A 15,110-nucleotide genomic window follows, 5' to 3' on the forward strand; every position below is an offset into this window, starting at 1 on the left:
TCGACCTTCATTGTTGAGTTCGTACCCCAAGAACAACACTGTATATTCTGCTATGTGCGACTTCGCAAAATTGAATTTATAACCGAAGTCTGCAAACAAAACAATAATGCGATCAACGCGTCGAAGATGCGGGTCCAACTCGTCATCCGTGAGATAAATGTCATCCACGTACGAGTATGCATCTGGGTCTATACCCTCTAAGAGGGAGACCACGCGAGCGGCAAAGACTCCCGGGCTGTTCTTGTAGCCCATTGGTAATCTTTTGAATTGTTTTTGTTTGCCACCAGAGGTGAAAGCCGTCCACTCACTACTAAGAGAGGACAGGTTATGGCTGTAAAAGCCATTGGAAATGTCAAGTGTGGTTTTAAACCTTTTTCTCACGAGACTATCGACGAGAGCCGAACTGTGGGTGTTCTGTACTGCACAGGTCCGGCAATGAGAGTTTAAGTGCCGGTAATCCAAAACTAGGCGGTACGACCCGTCAGGCTTCGTCACAGTAAATAAGGGATTATTCATAGGTGACACACATGTTTCGATTACTCCCTGATATTCCAATTGTCCAAGGATCGATGCTACGTGAGATCTAGCTTCACGACGCATGGGGTATTGGGGTTGTGGTTGGGGCGTAGTCCGCAACGGAATCTCATGGCCGTGGGACAATTTATCCCAGCCAACTTGAGTTCGATATAACGCAGGCGCTTGCACCTGAGCCCATTCCCCGGCATACTTCAGCTTCAGCTAGGACCTTAGGCACTGTGTGCGCAAAGGACTGGAGGATTACCTCCTCCCCTCTAGGAGCAGCCAAAACGAAAGCCGGGGGCCAATCTGCCTCCGCCAACAGAATATCATAGGTAGTGGTCAGATTATCCCAAAAAAAACCTTGAATTGTGCGTTGTATGTCACCTTCAATGTGCATGACTATATTATACAGTCTATCAGGGGGAGACACTCGAGTGTCAGCAGTTTCAATATTCACAAATATATCTGTTGCTGTCGCCACCAGATATGGACGCAGTGCTTGTCGCACTACTGTAACTTCCGTTGCGCTGTCTAGCAGCGTTAGCGCCCATGTCGGGTTCAAAAGCTGCGTCCGTACCATCTGAGGCATACCTCGCTGTCAGTGCAGCAACTTTTTTCTTCTGAAACGGGGGTCTTTGACGTGCAGAGTCTAATTGCTTGCCCTTGCCTTCAGTCTTTCGGGGCTGCTCACGTTGCGTTGGTGCACCCTGACTTTTGCCACCTCCTCCGCCACCGGACTGTGAAGCCGATGTTTCCTGTGAAGAACGAGGAGAACGTTGGTCAGAAACCTGAAATCGATCAGGTGACTTAATAGTAGCACGATCACGCAGATCATAAGTGCGCTCACTACTTGGCTGAACTGGAGAGGCAGGACGTGACCCCTGTTTCTGTTGCTGCTTCTCCTGTTTTTTCGCCCTCCAACTTTGTTTTGGAAAATTAGGGCGCTTGTCCTTACCAGACGAATTTGCCTTCGTCTGCTGAATCAAATAAGGATTCTTCACAGTTGGTTTAACACCTAAGGCGCTACGACCGACTTGTCTATAGGTGTTCGTGATAATTTTCGCGAATTCCCTCGGCTTGTCGTCTTCGATCATTGTCTCTAATTTATGAAGCACCTGGAATTGCATAGCATCTCCTTTGGGGTTGCCCATGATCATGGTAGCAACCACATCGAACACACCGACAAGCCGCATTCCCAATTCAATAGCAGCCTCTGCACCATGATTCTCTTGAACACGTTTAATCACGGAGGGCAGTATCGACAGAGACGGAGTGCCAAAGCACTTCGAGTATGTCGCTGCAAAGACCTTACCCCAGTTTTCACAATCTGCCATATCTCGGACCAAGTCTTTAGGCAAAGCAATGGTAAGGATCCTGTGCTTTTCCACAGGAGATGTACGCGGATAAACCTCTTCCATTTGATCAAATTTCTCAGCAAGCCAATAAGGGAAATCATCCCTATTCTGTGGTCGCTTGCCCACTACCGAATTGACCATAACGGGACTAATAACCACCGCGTGGTGGTCCGTCGGTTGTCCCGCAACAGCAGTAGCGACCACCTGCACGTTGCGTGACACGTACTGCACCAGAGCCTTATGTACTGTAATGAGGGCAGTGTGCAGTACACGGAACTGATCCACCGTTACCTGCAGGTAGCGGGGATGAGGCGTATATCCGGCTAACACCGGCCATGTGGCCCCTGGGATTGACAAAGGACCCATTCTCGCCGGTGTAACCGCATGGGGAAGGGCGCCATTAAACCAAATGTTATGCTGCCAGGCAGAAATAGGAATTTCCTGAGTCCTATATGGAGTATAGTTGGCTGGTAGTACCGTGGGAATATAACTGTGGTAAGTATCATCGTCCTCACTTACGGCTGGCAAAGTAACCCAAGAGTAGAACAACTCAAATGGGAACAACGCATCGGCACTCACTACAAAAATCACAGCCATACCATCGTCTGACACCCCATAGTTCGCCAGATGCCGTTTCAGAGGTGCCCAGCTATGAGCCGCACTCTCGACCGCCATTAGGACTCCAACAGGAAATCTACAATAAATCAGTAGCACTAGGGTTCAGATTAAATAACCTTTTTAATGATCAAGCTTGAATGAACCTATTTAGTCGAAACTTAGGTAGGTTAAACCGTCACTCCCGTTATCCGGAAACCAGAGTGAGGGTGTTGTGGACTAATAGAAGCACTACTAAGGCGTCTCAAATCAATAGACCAATCGTTAGGTGCGCCATGTTACAGGGATTCTGCTTATGCGCAGAACTATGCGCAGGAACCCAGGCCCTCAGTGAATTGCGGTGTACCAAAAACTCACCTCAGAACCCAGAACCCCTATCCGGCCAGCATCAGTGTCCCATTCGTTATCCGAGGTTTAGCTCGGCGGTCCCAATGTATAGACAACCTAGAACAAGCGACTTAGTATATTTCTCAGGAATGGTGGGAATCAAACACCTTTTCGTAATTATTCTCATACCAGTCCACAACAGAATAAACAGAGACACGGGAAAAGTTTAAAGAGTTTTTCATAAACCTCGTGTCCTAATATGCAGCAGTTTGGCTAACATTAGCAGACAAACGATTAAAATCAAAACCATCAGCATAGTTACAATACCGTAGAAAATGAAAGGAGCAATCATACTAAAATGACAGTGGCTCTAGGCCACCTTCCTTTCTCTAACACACTAATAGTATTTTTAGACTAATAAAAGGTCTCTTAGGCTTGAATGGGGAACCCCATACCGTATAGATCAGCTCAGAGAGTTCACATCACAGGATCAGCTATGCTCTGCTCCTAGGAACGCTCTTCTTCCGAAATGTAATGAAAACATGTAACACTGCAATATTAAAAGCATTCGACTTTCAGGTATTTGCAGCTGCGTGCGTGTTATGGCTAAACTAGTGGGCCGATCAACCTGAACTCAAAAACATGCACCGTCTAGCGACCCAGACTGTTTCTGTTACACTGTGTACAGACCAAGGTCGCTATTCACTGGTTAAGATGTTAACAACAGACAGTTCTCATGTGAAGCAAAGTAGAGTAAGCATTTCTCAATTTAATAACATGTGACTACAGTGTTGTGTGCAAAAGCAGCAAAAGCGGCAAGATGGCTTTCTAACATTTAACGCGGTTATGCTAACTTAGCGTTGTACATAGGTAGATAACGATCTTCACTACACTAGTTTTATGAAACTAATAGAAGATCTCTAGGCTTGAATGGGGAACCCCATACTGTAAATATCAGCTTAGGTGAATCACATCACAGGATCAGCTCTGCTCTGTGTCTGGAAAAGGTTTTCTCCAAGTGCTTGAATCATGCATGCAAATGCAATATTAAAGGCACCCGAGTTTCAGTTATTTGCAGCTGTGTGCGTGTTATGGCTAGAGCGTGGGCCGATCAACATGAATTCAAAAGCATACATAGTTATTTGACCTTGACGGCTTCTGCCCACAGTGTTCAGACTAAGGTCGCGGTGTACATCCAGGGGTGTGAACAACAGACCGTTCTCATGTGGAGAAAAAGCAAGCAAGCAGTTTTTCTTGCAATAACAGCTACCTGCAGTGTCGTGCAAAAGCAGCAAGATGGCGTTTTACATCTAAGGCGCTTATGCTAACATAGCAATGTGTGTACATGGAACTCCGTCTCCACTACATACTCATCAATGGCACATGTCACTTTAATTCATAACCTAGACCTGTTGGCATTGCTATAGCTTGTTGTGTTGGAAAATATTTTGTTTTTCTCCAAATTTATTTTTATTTTGTGTACAAACAAGTAACAGAATACATGTCATAAACATTAAAACTGTAATAATTGATTGCATCCAAAAAGCTTGGCTGTCATCAACATAGCAAACCCCTCCCCCCCATCCCTTTGGTTTGTGCTGGTTTGTGTTCACCACCAGTGTCCTTACATGTCCATTACGCGTTTCAACTTGGGTCTAGGGAACAACAGTAGTTCGCAACCAGATATTCTCTCTAGGGAGGTCCCCACTCGGGCCCACCTGCGGATATGTCCTGTGATTTGTTTTGTGGATTGTTGTGTGACGTCTCCCAAGTCCAACCCAAAGTGTCTCCTCCATGGATCCCATATTCCATGATATTTGTTTTGGGCATCCCAAGCTACGGTATGTAGTGTGCTCAGTTGCCATGTATAAGTCCATTCCTCTCATCCACTCCTGAAATGTTTGGTTTTCAGCCACACCCCCATCTTCTTTTATGTCTCTTTGGGCCACCACCAGTCCCAGAGAGGTGAAATATAGCTGTGTCCTGGTGATATCTACCTCACTTGGAATCCCCAATATCACAAACCGTGATTCAATCGGCAATGTCAACGCCTGGAGAGTTCCTAGTAACTCAGTTATCTGTGTCCAATAAACCTGCAGCTCGGGGCATGACCATACTGTATGAAAGAAATCGCATTTGGCCGCTTTGCAAGTGAGGCAGTATGGTTACTCCGCCCTTCCCATTTTATGCAACCTGTCCATGTCTTAGTAGGTTCTATGTAGTATCTTGTATTGAATGAGACAGAGCCTTACCTTTAAGGCTACTTCTCTAGGGTGCATTAATGCTGCCTCCCAATCTATGTCCTCAAGAGACCCCACATCCTTTTAACACCGTGCTCGTAGCCCTCTCAGTCCGTCTGGGATATTATTGTTAATGATTTTGTAGGTGAACGAGATCGCCTTGTTTATTAGTGTGGTGTTAAATTCTTAATCCTTCGATCAAATCTGAGCCACTTTGTTGTTTACATAAATGCCTTGCAGCTTTTTAGTGAATAAGTGCATTATTAAAAAGTCTTGATAGCTGCTATGGTCATATTTGTCATATATTTAAATAATTTTATTTTGCTTGACAGAAATGGCAAGACATTATTAAGGAAGTCAGGTTCCTGCAAAGAATACAGCACCCAAACAGCATAGAATACAAAGGATGCTACCTAAGGGAACACACAGCTTGGGTAAGACTGTAACTTATGATTTCTATTGTGTCTAAAAATTCTGGGTGTGCTGCTAAGAGTACCATGGGTTTACTACCGGGTTGGGGGTTTGTAATCTTGTACAACTTCTCCTGTACTGTGAAATTCAGCAAGCATAACCTTAAATGACCTTCATATGGTATACCTTATTCTGGTTTGAAAATGATCATTTTTGTTGCCGTTCCCTCCTGCAATAATGCAAAATTTATGTGTATTTAGAGGTACTCGATTTTGGTAATCTACTGCAGCAAATGGAGTGTCCCTTGCCATACCTTTTTCATTCACATAGACGAAGCACTGATAAGTGAGTTTGACATCAGCTGCCATTGTTTATGACATGCATCTCCTTAACCACATCGATGCGAGTGACGGAGCGGTTCCGTCATGCGCGTCAGTTGCGCTGGAACCGCTCCGTCATGGCCCCGCCCGCGTAATAGAACCTTCAGCACAGTGCGGTAATCTGCGCCGTGCTGAAGGGGTTAAAATTGATCCTCGTTCTTTTGGTGAATAGCTGGTATTACAGTGTGCTTGTGATAATGTTTAACAACGTTTATTTCTGAATTCAGAACATGTAGAACTACGTATTTTAATACATGGAATTTCAAAGATTACTGTATTAGGCATGGGTAAAAACGACTAGAACAAACTGAAAGATTGCTTTCGTTCCAAATCTTGTCTGTTTTAACTCTTAACAACCTCACTATGAACACCACAATAGCCCAATGGGATAAGAACAGCTATGCAATTCCGTCTCTAGGACTGCAGGGTATTTGATTAAAACCCACATCTGACTTTGCAAGCATGGCCTTTAGGTTTTTCTCTTTATGATTCACATACATCTTCTTTCTGTCTTGGTATCTCTCCCCTTGCTCCTTGACTGTTCCAAAAATCAACGCCTTCACTACCATTGCTAACTTTACTACGCTTCTTAAGCCACCACAGGGTCAACTTAGACCCTGGCTTCCTTCCACTCAACAGCTCAAATGATGAGTCTCCAGTTAAGGAATCCGGTGTTAGTTATCCATGTAGTTTGAAGTGCCTGGCACAAAGACAAACCCCATTTCACTGCCAATTGGACAGGCTCCCTCACAACGCAGTTTAACCTCTCAATTAGATAGTTGACTTGGCGAGTAATAGCAGATCTCCTGTGTGCAATGGCACACTTACATAAATATTGCCCAAACTCTTTGCTTACAAATTGGGACCTATTATCTGAAATAAACACTTCAGGCAGTTTCTCCCTACAAGAAATATCCAATAGGAACTCATACACGTCCCTTGATGTTACCTCCTCTGTGATTCTAGCTTACGGCCACTTTGTGAAGTAAAACACAAGGGCATATAATTCTCTTTGGAACCACACTAAAAGGGCCCAGAACATCAATACAGAGTCTCCTCCATGTCTTCTTCTACTGTGAAAACCTGAAAGCCACTTCAAACACAACCATCTTGCTCCCTCTTTTAGGTTGTAAATACACTACCTAAAGACTGCAGCTACTTGCTTCACCTGTAATAACACGTTCTTTGCCCATTTCATATGATCTTAGAAAAGGTGTACGCACCATTTCACTTTAATGTCCCTCAAAAAATCTATGCTTTTCTGGCCCCATTCAATAGCACCTTCTTATTTACTCCAGTGTTGAAGCTTTCATAGAGTTGACTGAATTCTATTAAAAGTTTGCTCTGATATATTCTACTAAGGTTGATATGTTGTGATGCCTGCTAAGAAAATAGTTTACTTGCCTGTAACTGTAGTTCTCTAGTATTGGAAGTTTTCATAGATTCACATGCTTGAATCAATCCCCATCATCGAGATGAGTCCCACGGTTCCTTATAATAGCAATGCAATGTGAAACATAGACTAGAAAGGCCCTCGGCCCTTCAGTCTTGTAACATGTCCTAGTCCTTTTTTTAAAATAAACCAAACTTAGGTTTGAACCAATCAGAATGCCTGGCCTCTAAAACACTCTTGTGAGAAGCTCCAGTCTCTCAGATTTTATACTGCACGTGGTGCTAGGGAGTCTCCACTGAGCTCTGCTCACTTATACCTGTTCTGAACTAGTCCAAGAAATTCCAAACCTTATTACCTCAGAGGTATACAGATTTATCCATAATATCAGTTTGTCTGTATTTCTTGACATCAACTCTGGCTTCCTCATGTTAAATAATGATACGAAGAGTCTTTTCAGGGCCTGTTCTACCTGCGGTAAGAAAAGTCTTTATTAGTTTGATCCTCATGAGGACTGTATGTATTGCATTTATCCAGCACATAAGGCCAAAGGATGTAAGGTATGTACTACCTTTTCTACAAAAACTCTGAAGATGCTGCTAATATGATGAAAGTGAGGACTCTTCATGCTCCTCAAGAAGGTCACAGAAGAGGGAGAGATAATCTCACTCTTCCCTGCAGCAGCTTAAAAAAGCCTAAAGAAAGACCTCTCATGGGTCTTACAGAGGGTGTAATCTCCTCAGGGAGGTGAGGTTTCTTCTAGGGGAAAGGAGAAAAAAGAACCATCTGCCTCCTCAAAAAAGCCTGAAAAAGCTGGGTCTGAACCGCCTACACCACCTCCTATAGTCCCTGACTCCTAAAAGAAACCGTCATCTGCACCATCTACTGACAGATCGCCAACGAGCGTCTCTCCGTCGCAAACCTCGCCATCAGCACTGTTGACGAAGAAGACTTAACGTGCGGCATCTAAGACCGCTACCACGAGTACCATCTCCACACTGACTACCACATTGTCTTTTATAACAACTACATCCTCGTCAAAAGATCGTACACCTAGACCACTGACGCTGAAGATTACTTTGACCTTGTCGCCGACGACCGTGAACACGGTTCCTCAATCAAGGAGGACGTCACCACTGTCGATGATGTCTCGCTGGTCGACCTAAGACAGTACTTTTTTGATGTCGTTGCTGTAATTCTCATCGATGACCGCATGTCGACAAGAGAAATTTAAAAACAAGACCATATAAGACATTAAACTCCTGTACATACCTCTCCAACCAAGGTGTTACCACTGCTGCCATCCCACCTGTTGGATTAAGAGGATTTGGATGAGGAGGGGCCTTTAGGGGTTGTGCATAGCTATCCGAGCTGCATGTCAAGTGCCAGGACAGCGAGTACGATGAGGGTGAATATGAGGTATGAGGAGCACAGATATTACTCCCCTCAATACCAAAAGGAAATGGTGTCTGCCTTCCTACTTAGTTGCAGACGTGCAATTCATGCTCTCAGATTACAGAAAGCATTTTCTGCCAACATCATCTACTATTGTGCAAACTTCCCCACCTGTAAGATCTCCATCTGGGCATCCATCTACTCCACAGATTAGACCTTTGTTACTGCCTACACTTAGTGTATTGGTTCAAATAGATTTGTCATAAATAAGGAACATTCTGTATTGAGCTACCAAGGAGATGCTGGAATCCAGCTTAAAACCAGTAGGAAGTAATGCTGCTACATGAGTCTGGCCTCCAATATGAGTGGTCAAAGGAGTGAACACTGAGCTTGTGAAAGCCAGCAGAAGACTGGTGAATTGCGTAGAGTGTATGTGAACCTGATTGAGAGGGTCATTGGGTTTTAGTAACTAGCAGAGCAATAGTTTGAGGATTGTGTGGTATAAAATGGTGGTTAATCTGGGGAGGCAGATAGGTCAAACAATCATTTTCCAACTCAAGTAGTGAGTCAAAGCAGTTCATGTTTTTGGCAGAGTCAGGAAAAGAGGAAGTTCTCTCAAAGGTGATTTCTATTATAGTCAGAAGCACTGAATGGATACTTAAGTATAGATGCTCGCCTTTCTTCAGGATGGCCTGCAGAGTCACTTAAAGAAAATATTATGCAGCCTATAGAACTAGGCTACAATGGCTCAATTCTTCATCTTATACTTAAAAAGGGGCCACAAGAATTATCACTATGTATAATTTCATGATATTTTAGTACAACAGCATAAATATCTTTAACAAACCCTTTTGTGATAAAGCATAGAGATAAAGGCAAGTAGGGCAGTGTAGGCCCATAGGCTGTCATTATATGGGTTAAAATAGAGACTGTGCCTTTAAGAACCCAGGGACCACCAGTATCCCATCACACTGAGCAGGTGACAGTTGCTTCAGTTCTTTTTTCCGGCTCCTGATGGCAGAAGCATGAAGCATTGAGCTTGGTCAAATTTGGGCTTTTTCCCTCAAATTTGATACTGAGTTTTGGTGACAACCATTTCATTTGACATCTTTGGACTCTCCCTGTTGTTTTCTGTCTTCTTCTGACAGAAATTAGAGGTTTTTTTTTAAAGGAAAAATGCCATCTCTTTTTGACAAATTTCCAGGTGGGAGAAAAAAAGGCCCTTACCAGACCCTCATGAGGTGTGTATCTTCTGCCTCTCAGAAAATCATGTTCCTGAGTCTTGCCATGACTGCAGGAACGTTTCAAGATGCACCATGAAAGACCAGAAGATTGGCCTTCATGGTAGCGAGGAGCGAAGAAGACAACAGATGCAGTCTTAGTGTGGGACATCAGGACGAGGAGAAGGTCAGAACTCTTCCAGGGCTCTTGTCTTTGGTGTCTGGAGGACGTGCCAGGAAGAAAATGACAAAAAAACCATCATCCGGTCGACGTCAAGAGGATTGATGTCGAGGAGAGGTGTGATTCTGACATGTTCGCCATCTATCAATGGTTTGACGTCGAGAAAGTGCCGCAGGTCAGCATCAAGGCAAGGGATGTCGACATTGATAACACCGTCGATGTGCAAACCTTGTTTGAGGTCAAGGAGTCCAACTACGAGGCTACCATGACTGTCGCCGTCTAGGTGCATACCAACATTGAGAAACCTCTGTCAACAAGCAGGTGGATGTCGAGAAAACTCTTGGCATCCTCAAAAATACAGGAGGCAAGAAGGAAGAGGAGACTTATCTATTCCTCTCCAGATTAAGAGTATTCAAGAACATACTTCTCTTCAAGTGATTCACTGTGTTCTCCTCCACCAGCGCCATCTTTGCCTCCTCCAACATCTCCTCCAACACCACCGGTGCCAGTCGCTCCCACACAGAGGCCCACATCTCTGCATAGATTGTGCCACCATTGTTGGTGCCACTGTCACAGCTCAAGGTGCTCATCTTTCATCCAGACGCTCCCATCATCGTCACCATTCACAACGGTCTCAGTCCAGACATACTACGGAGACCTCATCCACTGCTACAGGATGATACTCTCCAATTTTTCAGAATTCCCATCTCCACGCATATCACGGTTGGAGAATATCACCACTTTTCAAGAGGTCTTGGTCAGGAGAGTTGCAAAACCTAATATTGCAATGTCCCAACACCAACGACATCAATATTTTTTGAAACCCTTCAACATAGGTCAGCATCAAGACCTTTGCTGCCACTAGTGCCAGGACTATTAGAATCGACTAGCTTGACACCAGCCTCCGTCAATATAGCTTAGTCCAGGCTTCAGAAAAAATACTACCCTCTGGAGCAGGAGCCTGCATTTCTCCGTACTGACCCAGCACCAGACTCTGTCTTTGTAGTAGTGGCAAAGAAACACCGTACCACTACTCCCACTTCAGCAGTTCCTCCGGATAAAAGGGTAAGACTTTATGGGTTGGAAGGTCTGCCGTACGGCAGCAACCACGATTAAAGCGGTGAGTGCAACCACCCTTTATGCAGGTATGACTGGGCTCTGTGGGAATCCATGCAGCAGTTTGCTGAACATCTCCCAAGAGACAAATGTGAAGACTTTGTGGAAGTCCTTAATCAAATCATTAGTGCTGCAGCAACTTCTTCCTTACTAGCGGCACATGAGTACTTCAACGGCGTCGCTCTATAAAGACACTCTTGACTTCGCCTTACCTCCCTCAAGCCAGAATCACAGTAGAGGATATTAAAACTTCCATTCTCCAGTGCTACTCTATTTTGAAGCCACACCGATGATGAGATGGCACGAATGAAAGCGGAAATTGATACTCTGAAGGCAGTTGGCTTAGAGAGAATGTAGGAAAGTAGGATCTGCTTAGATGGTTACCCCCCCCTTTTTACTTGATGTCAGTATGTTTTTGACTAGTCTGACTGAGATCCTGCTAATCAGGTCCCTAAATTGACCTTGGTACGTACTTGTGTACATCTACAGGTGGCTACTGGTGTGCCCTTGTAAGTGCCTAGTATATGGTACTAAGGTACCCAGGGCATAGGTACACCAGGGGTCTCCCATGGGCTGCAGTATGTTTTGTGCCACCCATAGGAGTCCAATTAAATTGCAGGCAGCCTGTGTGAGTTGGTGGTTGCACCTCTCACAACAGATAATACGTTTTCTTATATCTGAGGTCACTACACTTAAAACCTTTTCCACCCCTATGGCATGCTCTTCAGTCCTGAAGGCAGGGTGCTTGATTAAAAGTGTGAGGGTGCCCCTGCATGAGCAGAACACTCCTACAAAACCTGGAGTCGATTCTCCAGGCTTTGTAAGTGCGGTCAGCCAATTTAAAACATATAGTGACATCAGTCATTACAAGATGTCTAACTATAAACTGGCTACACTGACCTTGGTCATGTTTGGTATAAAACATGTTGGAATCATACCCCAAAACTGATTCCAGTATTGGAAGTATGATCCAGTGTACTGTGTGGTTTCCTTTAGGTGCCACCTTGTACTCCCGGTTAGAGCCTTTCAGGGTGACTGCAAGCTAATGCTGCTGCTGACCATGGACACAATTCTGCCCTCCTGCTACTGAGCTGAGCTTAAGCAGGGAAAGGTAGAACAATAGGTTTCCTGTCACAAGAAGGTGTGACCTCCTCCCAGACAAGACTTAGTGTATTGGGCTGGAGTGGGGGTGCTTACCAGTGCCACCAAACTGCTTTAAAGGGCACATTTGGTGCCCTCATTGCATACTCCAGTTTGTCAGTCCAGGGAGTCCTCGACTCCCGCTCTGGTGCCAAAGGACATAGGAGTAGTCTCCCCTCAGTCCAGCCCCTCCTGTGGAAGGGACCCTTGAGTTGTTCCAACCTTTCCCTTAGGGTACTTAAGGACTTACCTGTGGGTGGGTCCTCAGATTCTTCATGATACAAGACTCTTGACTGAAACCACATCACTCTTCGACTGTGTGGGCACTTGAACTTCACCTGGAACCGAGACTGCACTAAGAGACTCCTCCTGCTCGTAGTCTCGCCTTTCTGCAAGTCTTCGTGTTTTGTATCGGTGCTTCTTCACCAGACCTGTGGGCATCAAGGACACCTGAAGTCATCTCTCTTGGAGTGAAGGAGTCCCTCCCCTGCATCTACAAGCACCACATGAAGCTGACCGGTCTGCTGCTCCTGATGTCCCACGGACTTTCTTAAGTTCAGCAACACAGCTAGTAGTTCTGCAACTCTCTTGAGGCCTGACTTATCTTCTCTGCAATTTTGAAGCCTGTATCCCTCATCAGTACTGCTGGGACCGAACCCCTGTGCACCATGTTGACTTGCTGTTGCCTAGCCTTATTGGCTCTGCACTCCAGAGATCTTCGAGCTACAAGAAGCTCCAACATCTCTTCCAGCCAAGTCCAGCATCCCCATCGCATCCTTTGCACCGTGGGCCTTCCTCCTTGGAGACCTGCTCGAGGTCCTCTTGTGACTCCTGTGCCTTTGGCCTCTGGGTCCTCCTGAGGGTCTTCTCCTGCTTCCGTATGGTTCCCTGCTTGCTCGGGGCCTGCTCTGACTCTTCAGCTGTTGGCGAGTTCCTTGGACCTTGCTGGTCCCAGTGTTGCTCCTTCTTCATTCTCCAGGACAGTTGCGGCTACAAATGCTTGTTGTTGATGCTGCCGGGCACCGACCACCTAGTCATCGACATCCGACGTGGGACAGCTCTTGCATGACTCCTGGTCTTCCTCCACATCACCTGCTCCTCACAGCTTCAGCGACAAGGTCACCGTCGACTCTTTTGAACCGTCCAACATCTGTGGGCATTGCTCTTTCGTGCCTCGTGGTCGCTCCTGAGTGGCATAGACTCTGTCCCCCCGATTCTTCACTTCCAAATTTTAGCCTTGGATTCCATCGGATTTCTTCACTTTCTTCTCCAGAGGCACTTTTATACTAGTCTTGCATTGTCATCTACGGAGGCTCCTGGCATTTCTTCACCCCCATGCACCTGGAGTCCCTGGTGTAGGTAACCTGGTCTCTGGGGCATCCACGGGTGGGGTGGCTCTCCAACCTTCCGTTCTTCAAGGGAATTCTTTGGGGACCTCTGGAAAGGGTCGTTCTTCTGCAAAACTGCAACTGCAACTTCTCCATTGACTTCAGCTGGGCACGCAACTTTGTTTCCAATCTGCACACAGCCTCCATGGGGTTCTGGGTACTTAGTTTGTGTGGTTCCTTGTGTCCCCGGCTCCTCTGGGTCTTCTGGTCCAAGTCCCGTTCTCTTCTGCAGTTCGCATTCCACTTCCTTAGTATTTGGTTTGGTCTCCCCCTGGCGACCACTGTATTTTGTGATACTTACCTTGTGACAATTGAAGTATTGTTGTGTATTTGTGTTGACATTTCCGGGTAGGAGATATACCAATGTATTAGTGAGAGCTGTGTAATAAATGGAATTACTTTTATATACACACTGTGGTGTTCTTTTTCGTTTAACCTGCACTACATGATTAAACTGGTAAAACAAGCTGCTTAACACTCTTTCAAGGTACGCCTTCAGGCTGCTCTCCACAGCTACCACTTTGAGAGCTCTCTTAAGTTATCAAGGACCACTAAAACTACCATAAGGGTTGCCTGGATTAGTGCAAGGTGCAGCACTTAAATACGTGTGCACCATATTCTAAGCCAGCCTCCTACATGCACCCTGCCCTTTCATTCTGTTCTGACGAATCTCAGGAGAGACCTGTTTATTCTGTTGTAAGAGGTGCAAGCTTTACTCTCCAAAGTAGCCATCAAGAGGGTAGGTGACTTGGAAATAGGTTAAAGTTGCTACTATTACTATTTCCACATGCCGGATGAGAAAAGGGGTCTTCTGCACATCTAAGATCATTATCTCCTGAATGCCTTCCTATGAAAAGACGCAGTCAAAATGAGATACCCTCGCTAGCACAGATTGTCTTCCCTGGATCCGTGAAACTGGATGATGTCCTTTGATCTGCAGGACATTTAATTTCGGGTGCTCGTCCTGCATGCAGTCCTTCAGCCAGAGACATTTTTAGTTTGCCTGCGCCCCCTCTGGGCTTTGCCTGCGCCCCCCCCTCTGGGCTTTGCCTGCGCCCCCCCCTCTGGGCTTTGCCTGCGCCCCCCCCTCTGGGCTTTGCCTGCGCCCCCCCCTCTGGGCTTTGCCTGCCCCCCCCTTCTCTGGGCTTTGCCTGCCCCCCCCTTCTCTGGGCTTTGCCTGCCCCCCCTTCTCTGGGCTTTGCCTGCCCCCCCTCTGGGCTTTGCCTGCCCCCCCCTGGGCTTTGCCTGCCCCCCCCCCCCCCCTCTGGGCTTTGTCTGCCCCCCCCCCCCCCCCCCCCCTCTTGGCCTTGCCTGCCGCCCCCTCTTGGCCTTGCCTGCGCCCCCTCTTGGCCTTGCCTGCGCCCCACTGCCTATCTTTCGTGTCAGGGATACCAGTTTTACCCTATCGTGGTGATTGGCCACTGAAGGCGGCC

The 15,110-nt window shown here is 46.1% G+C and overlaps 1 protein-coding gene across 4 annotated transcripts in view; it reads left to right on the plus strand.

The window, feature by feature from the left end:
* Window positions 1–15,110, plus strand: part of TAOK1 (TAO kinase 1) — a 1,366,047-nt gene that overhangs the window by 187,469 nt on the left and 1,163,468 nt on the right. For all 4 annotated transcript variants that reach the window (XM_085649205.1, XM_085649204.1, XM_085649206.1 and 1 more), the window contains exon 4: window positions 5,389–5,490. In XM_085649205.1, coding sequence (XP_085505331.1) covers window positions 5,389–5,490 — 102 coding nt within the window. The remainder of the gene's footprint in view (window positions 1–5,388; window positions 5,491–15,110) is intronic.

Source organism: Triturus cristatus, chromosome 3_2, assembly GCF_964204655.1.
Source record: "Triturus cristatus chromosome 3_2, aTriCri1.1, whole genome shotgun sequence".
Classification (NCBI taxonomy): Eukaryota; Metazoa; Chordata; class Amphibia; order Caudata; family Salamandridae; genus Triturus; species Triturus cristatus.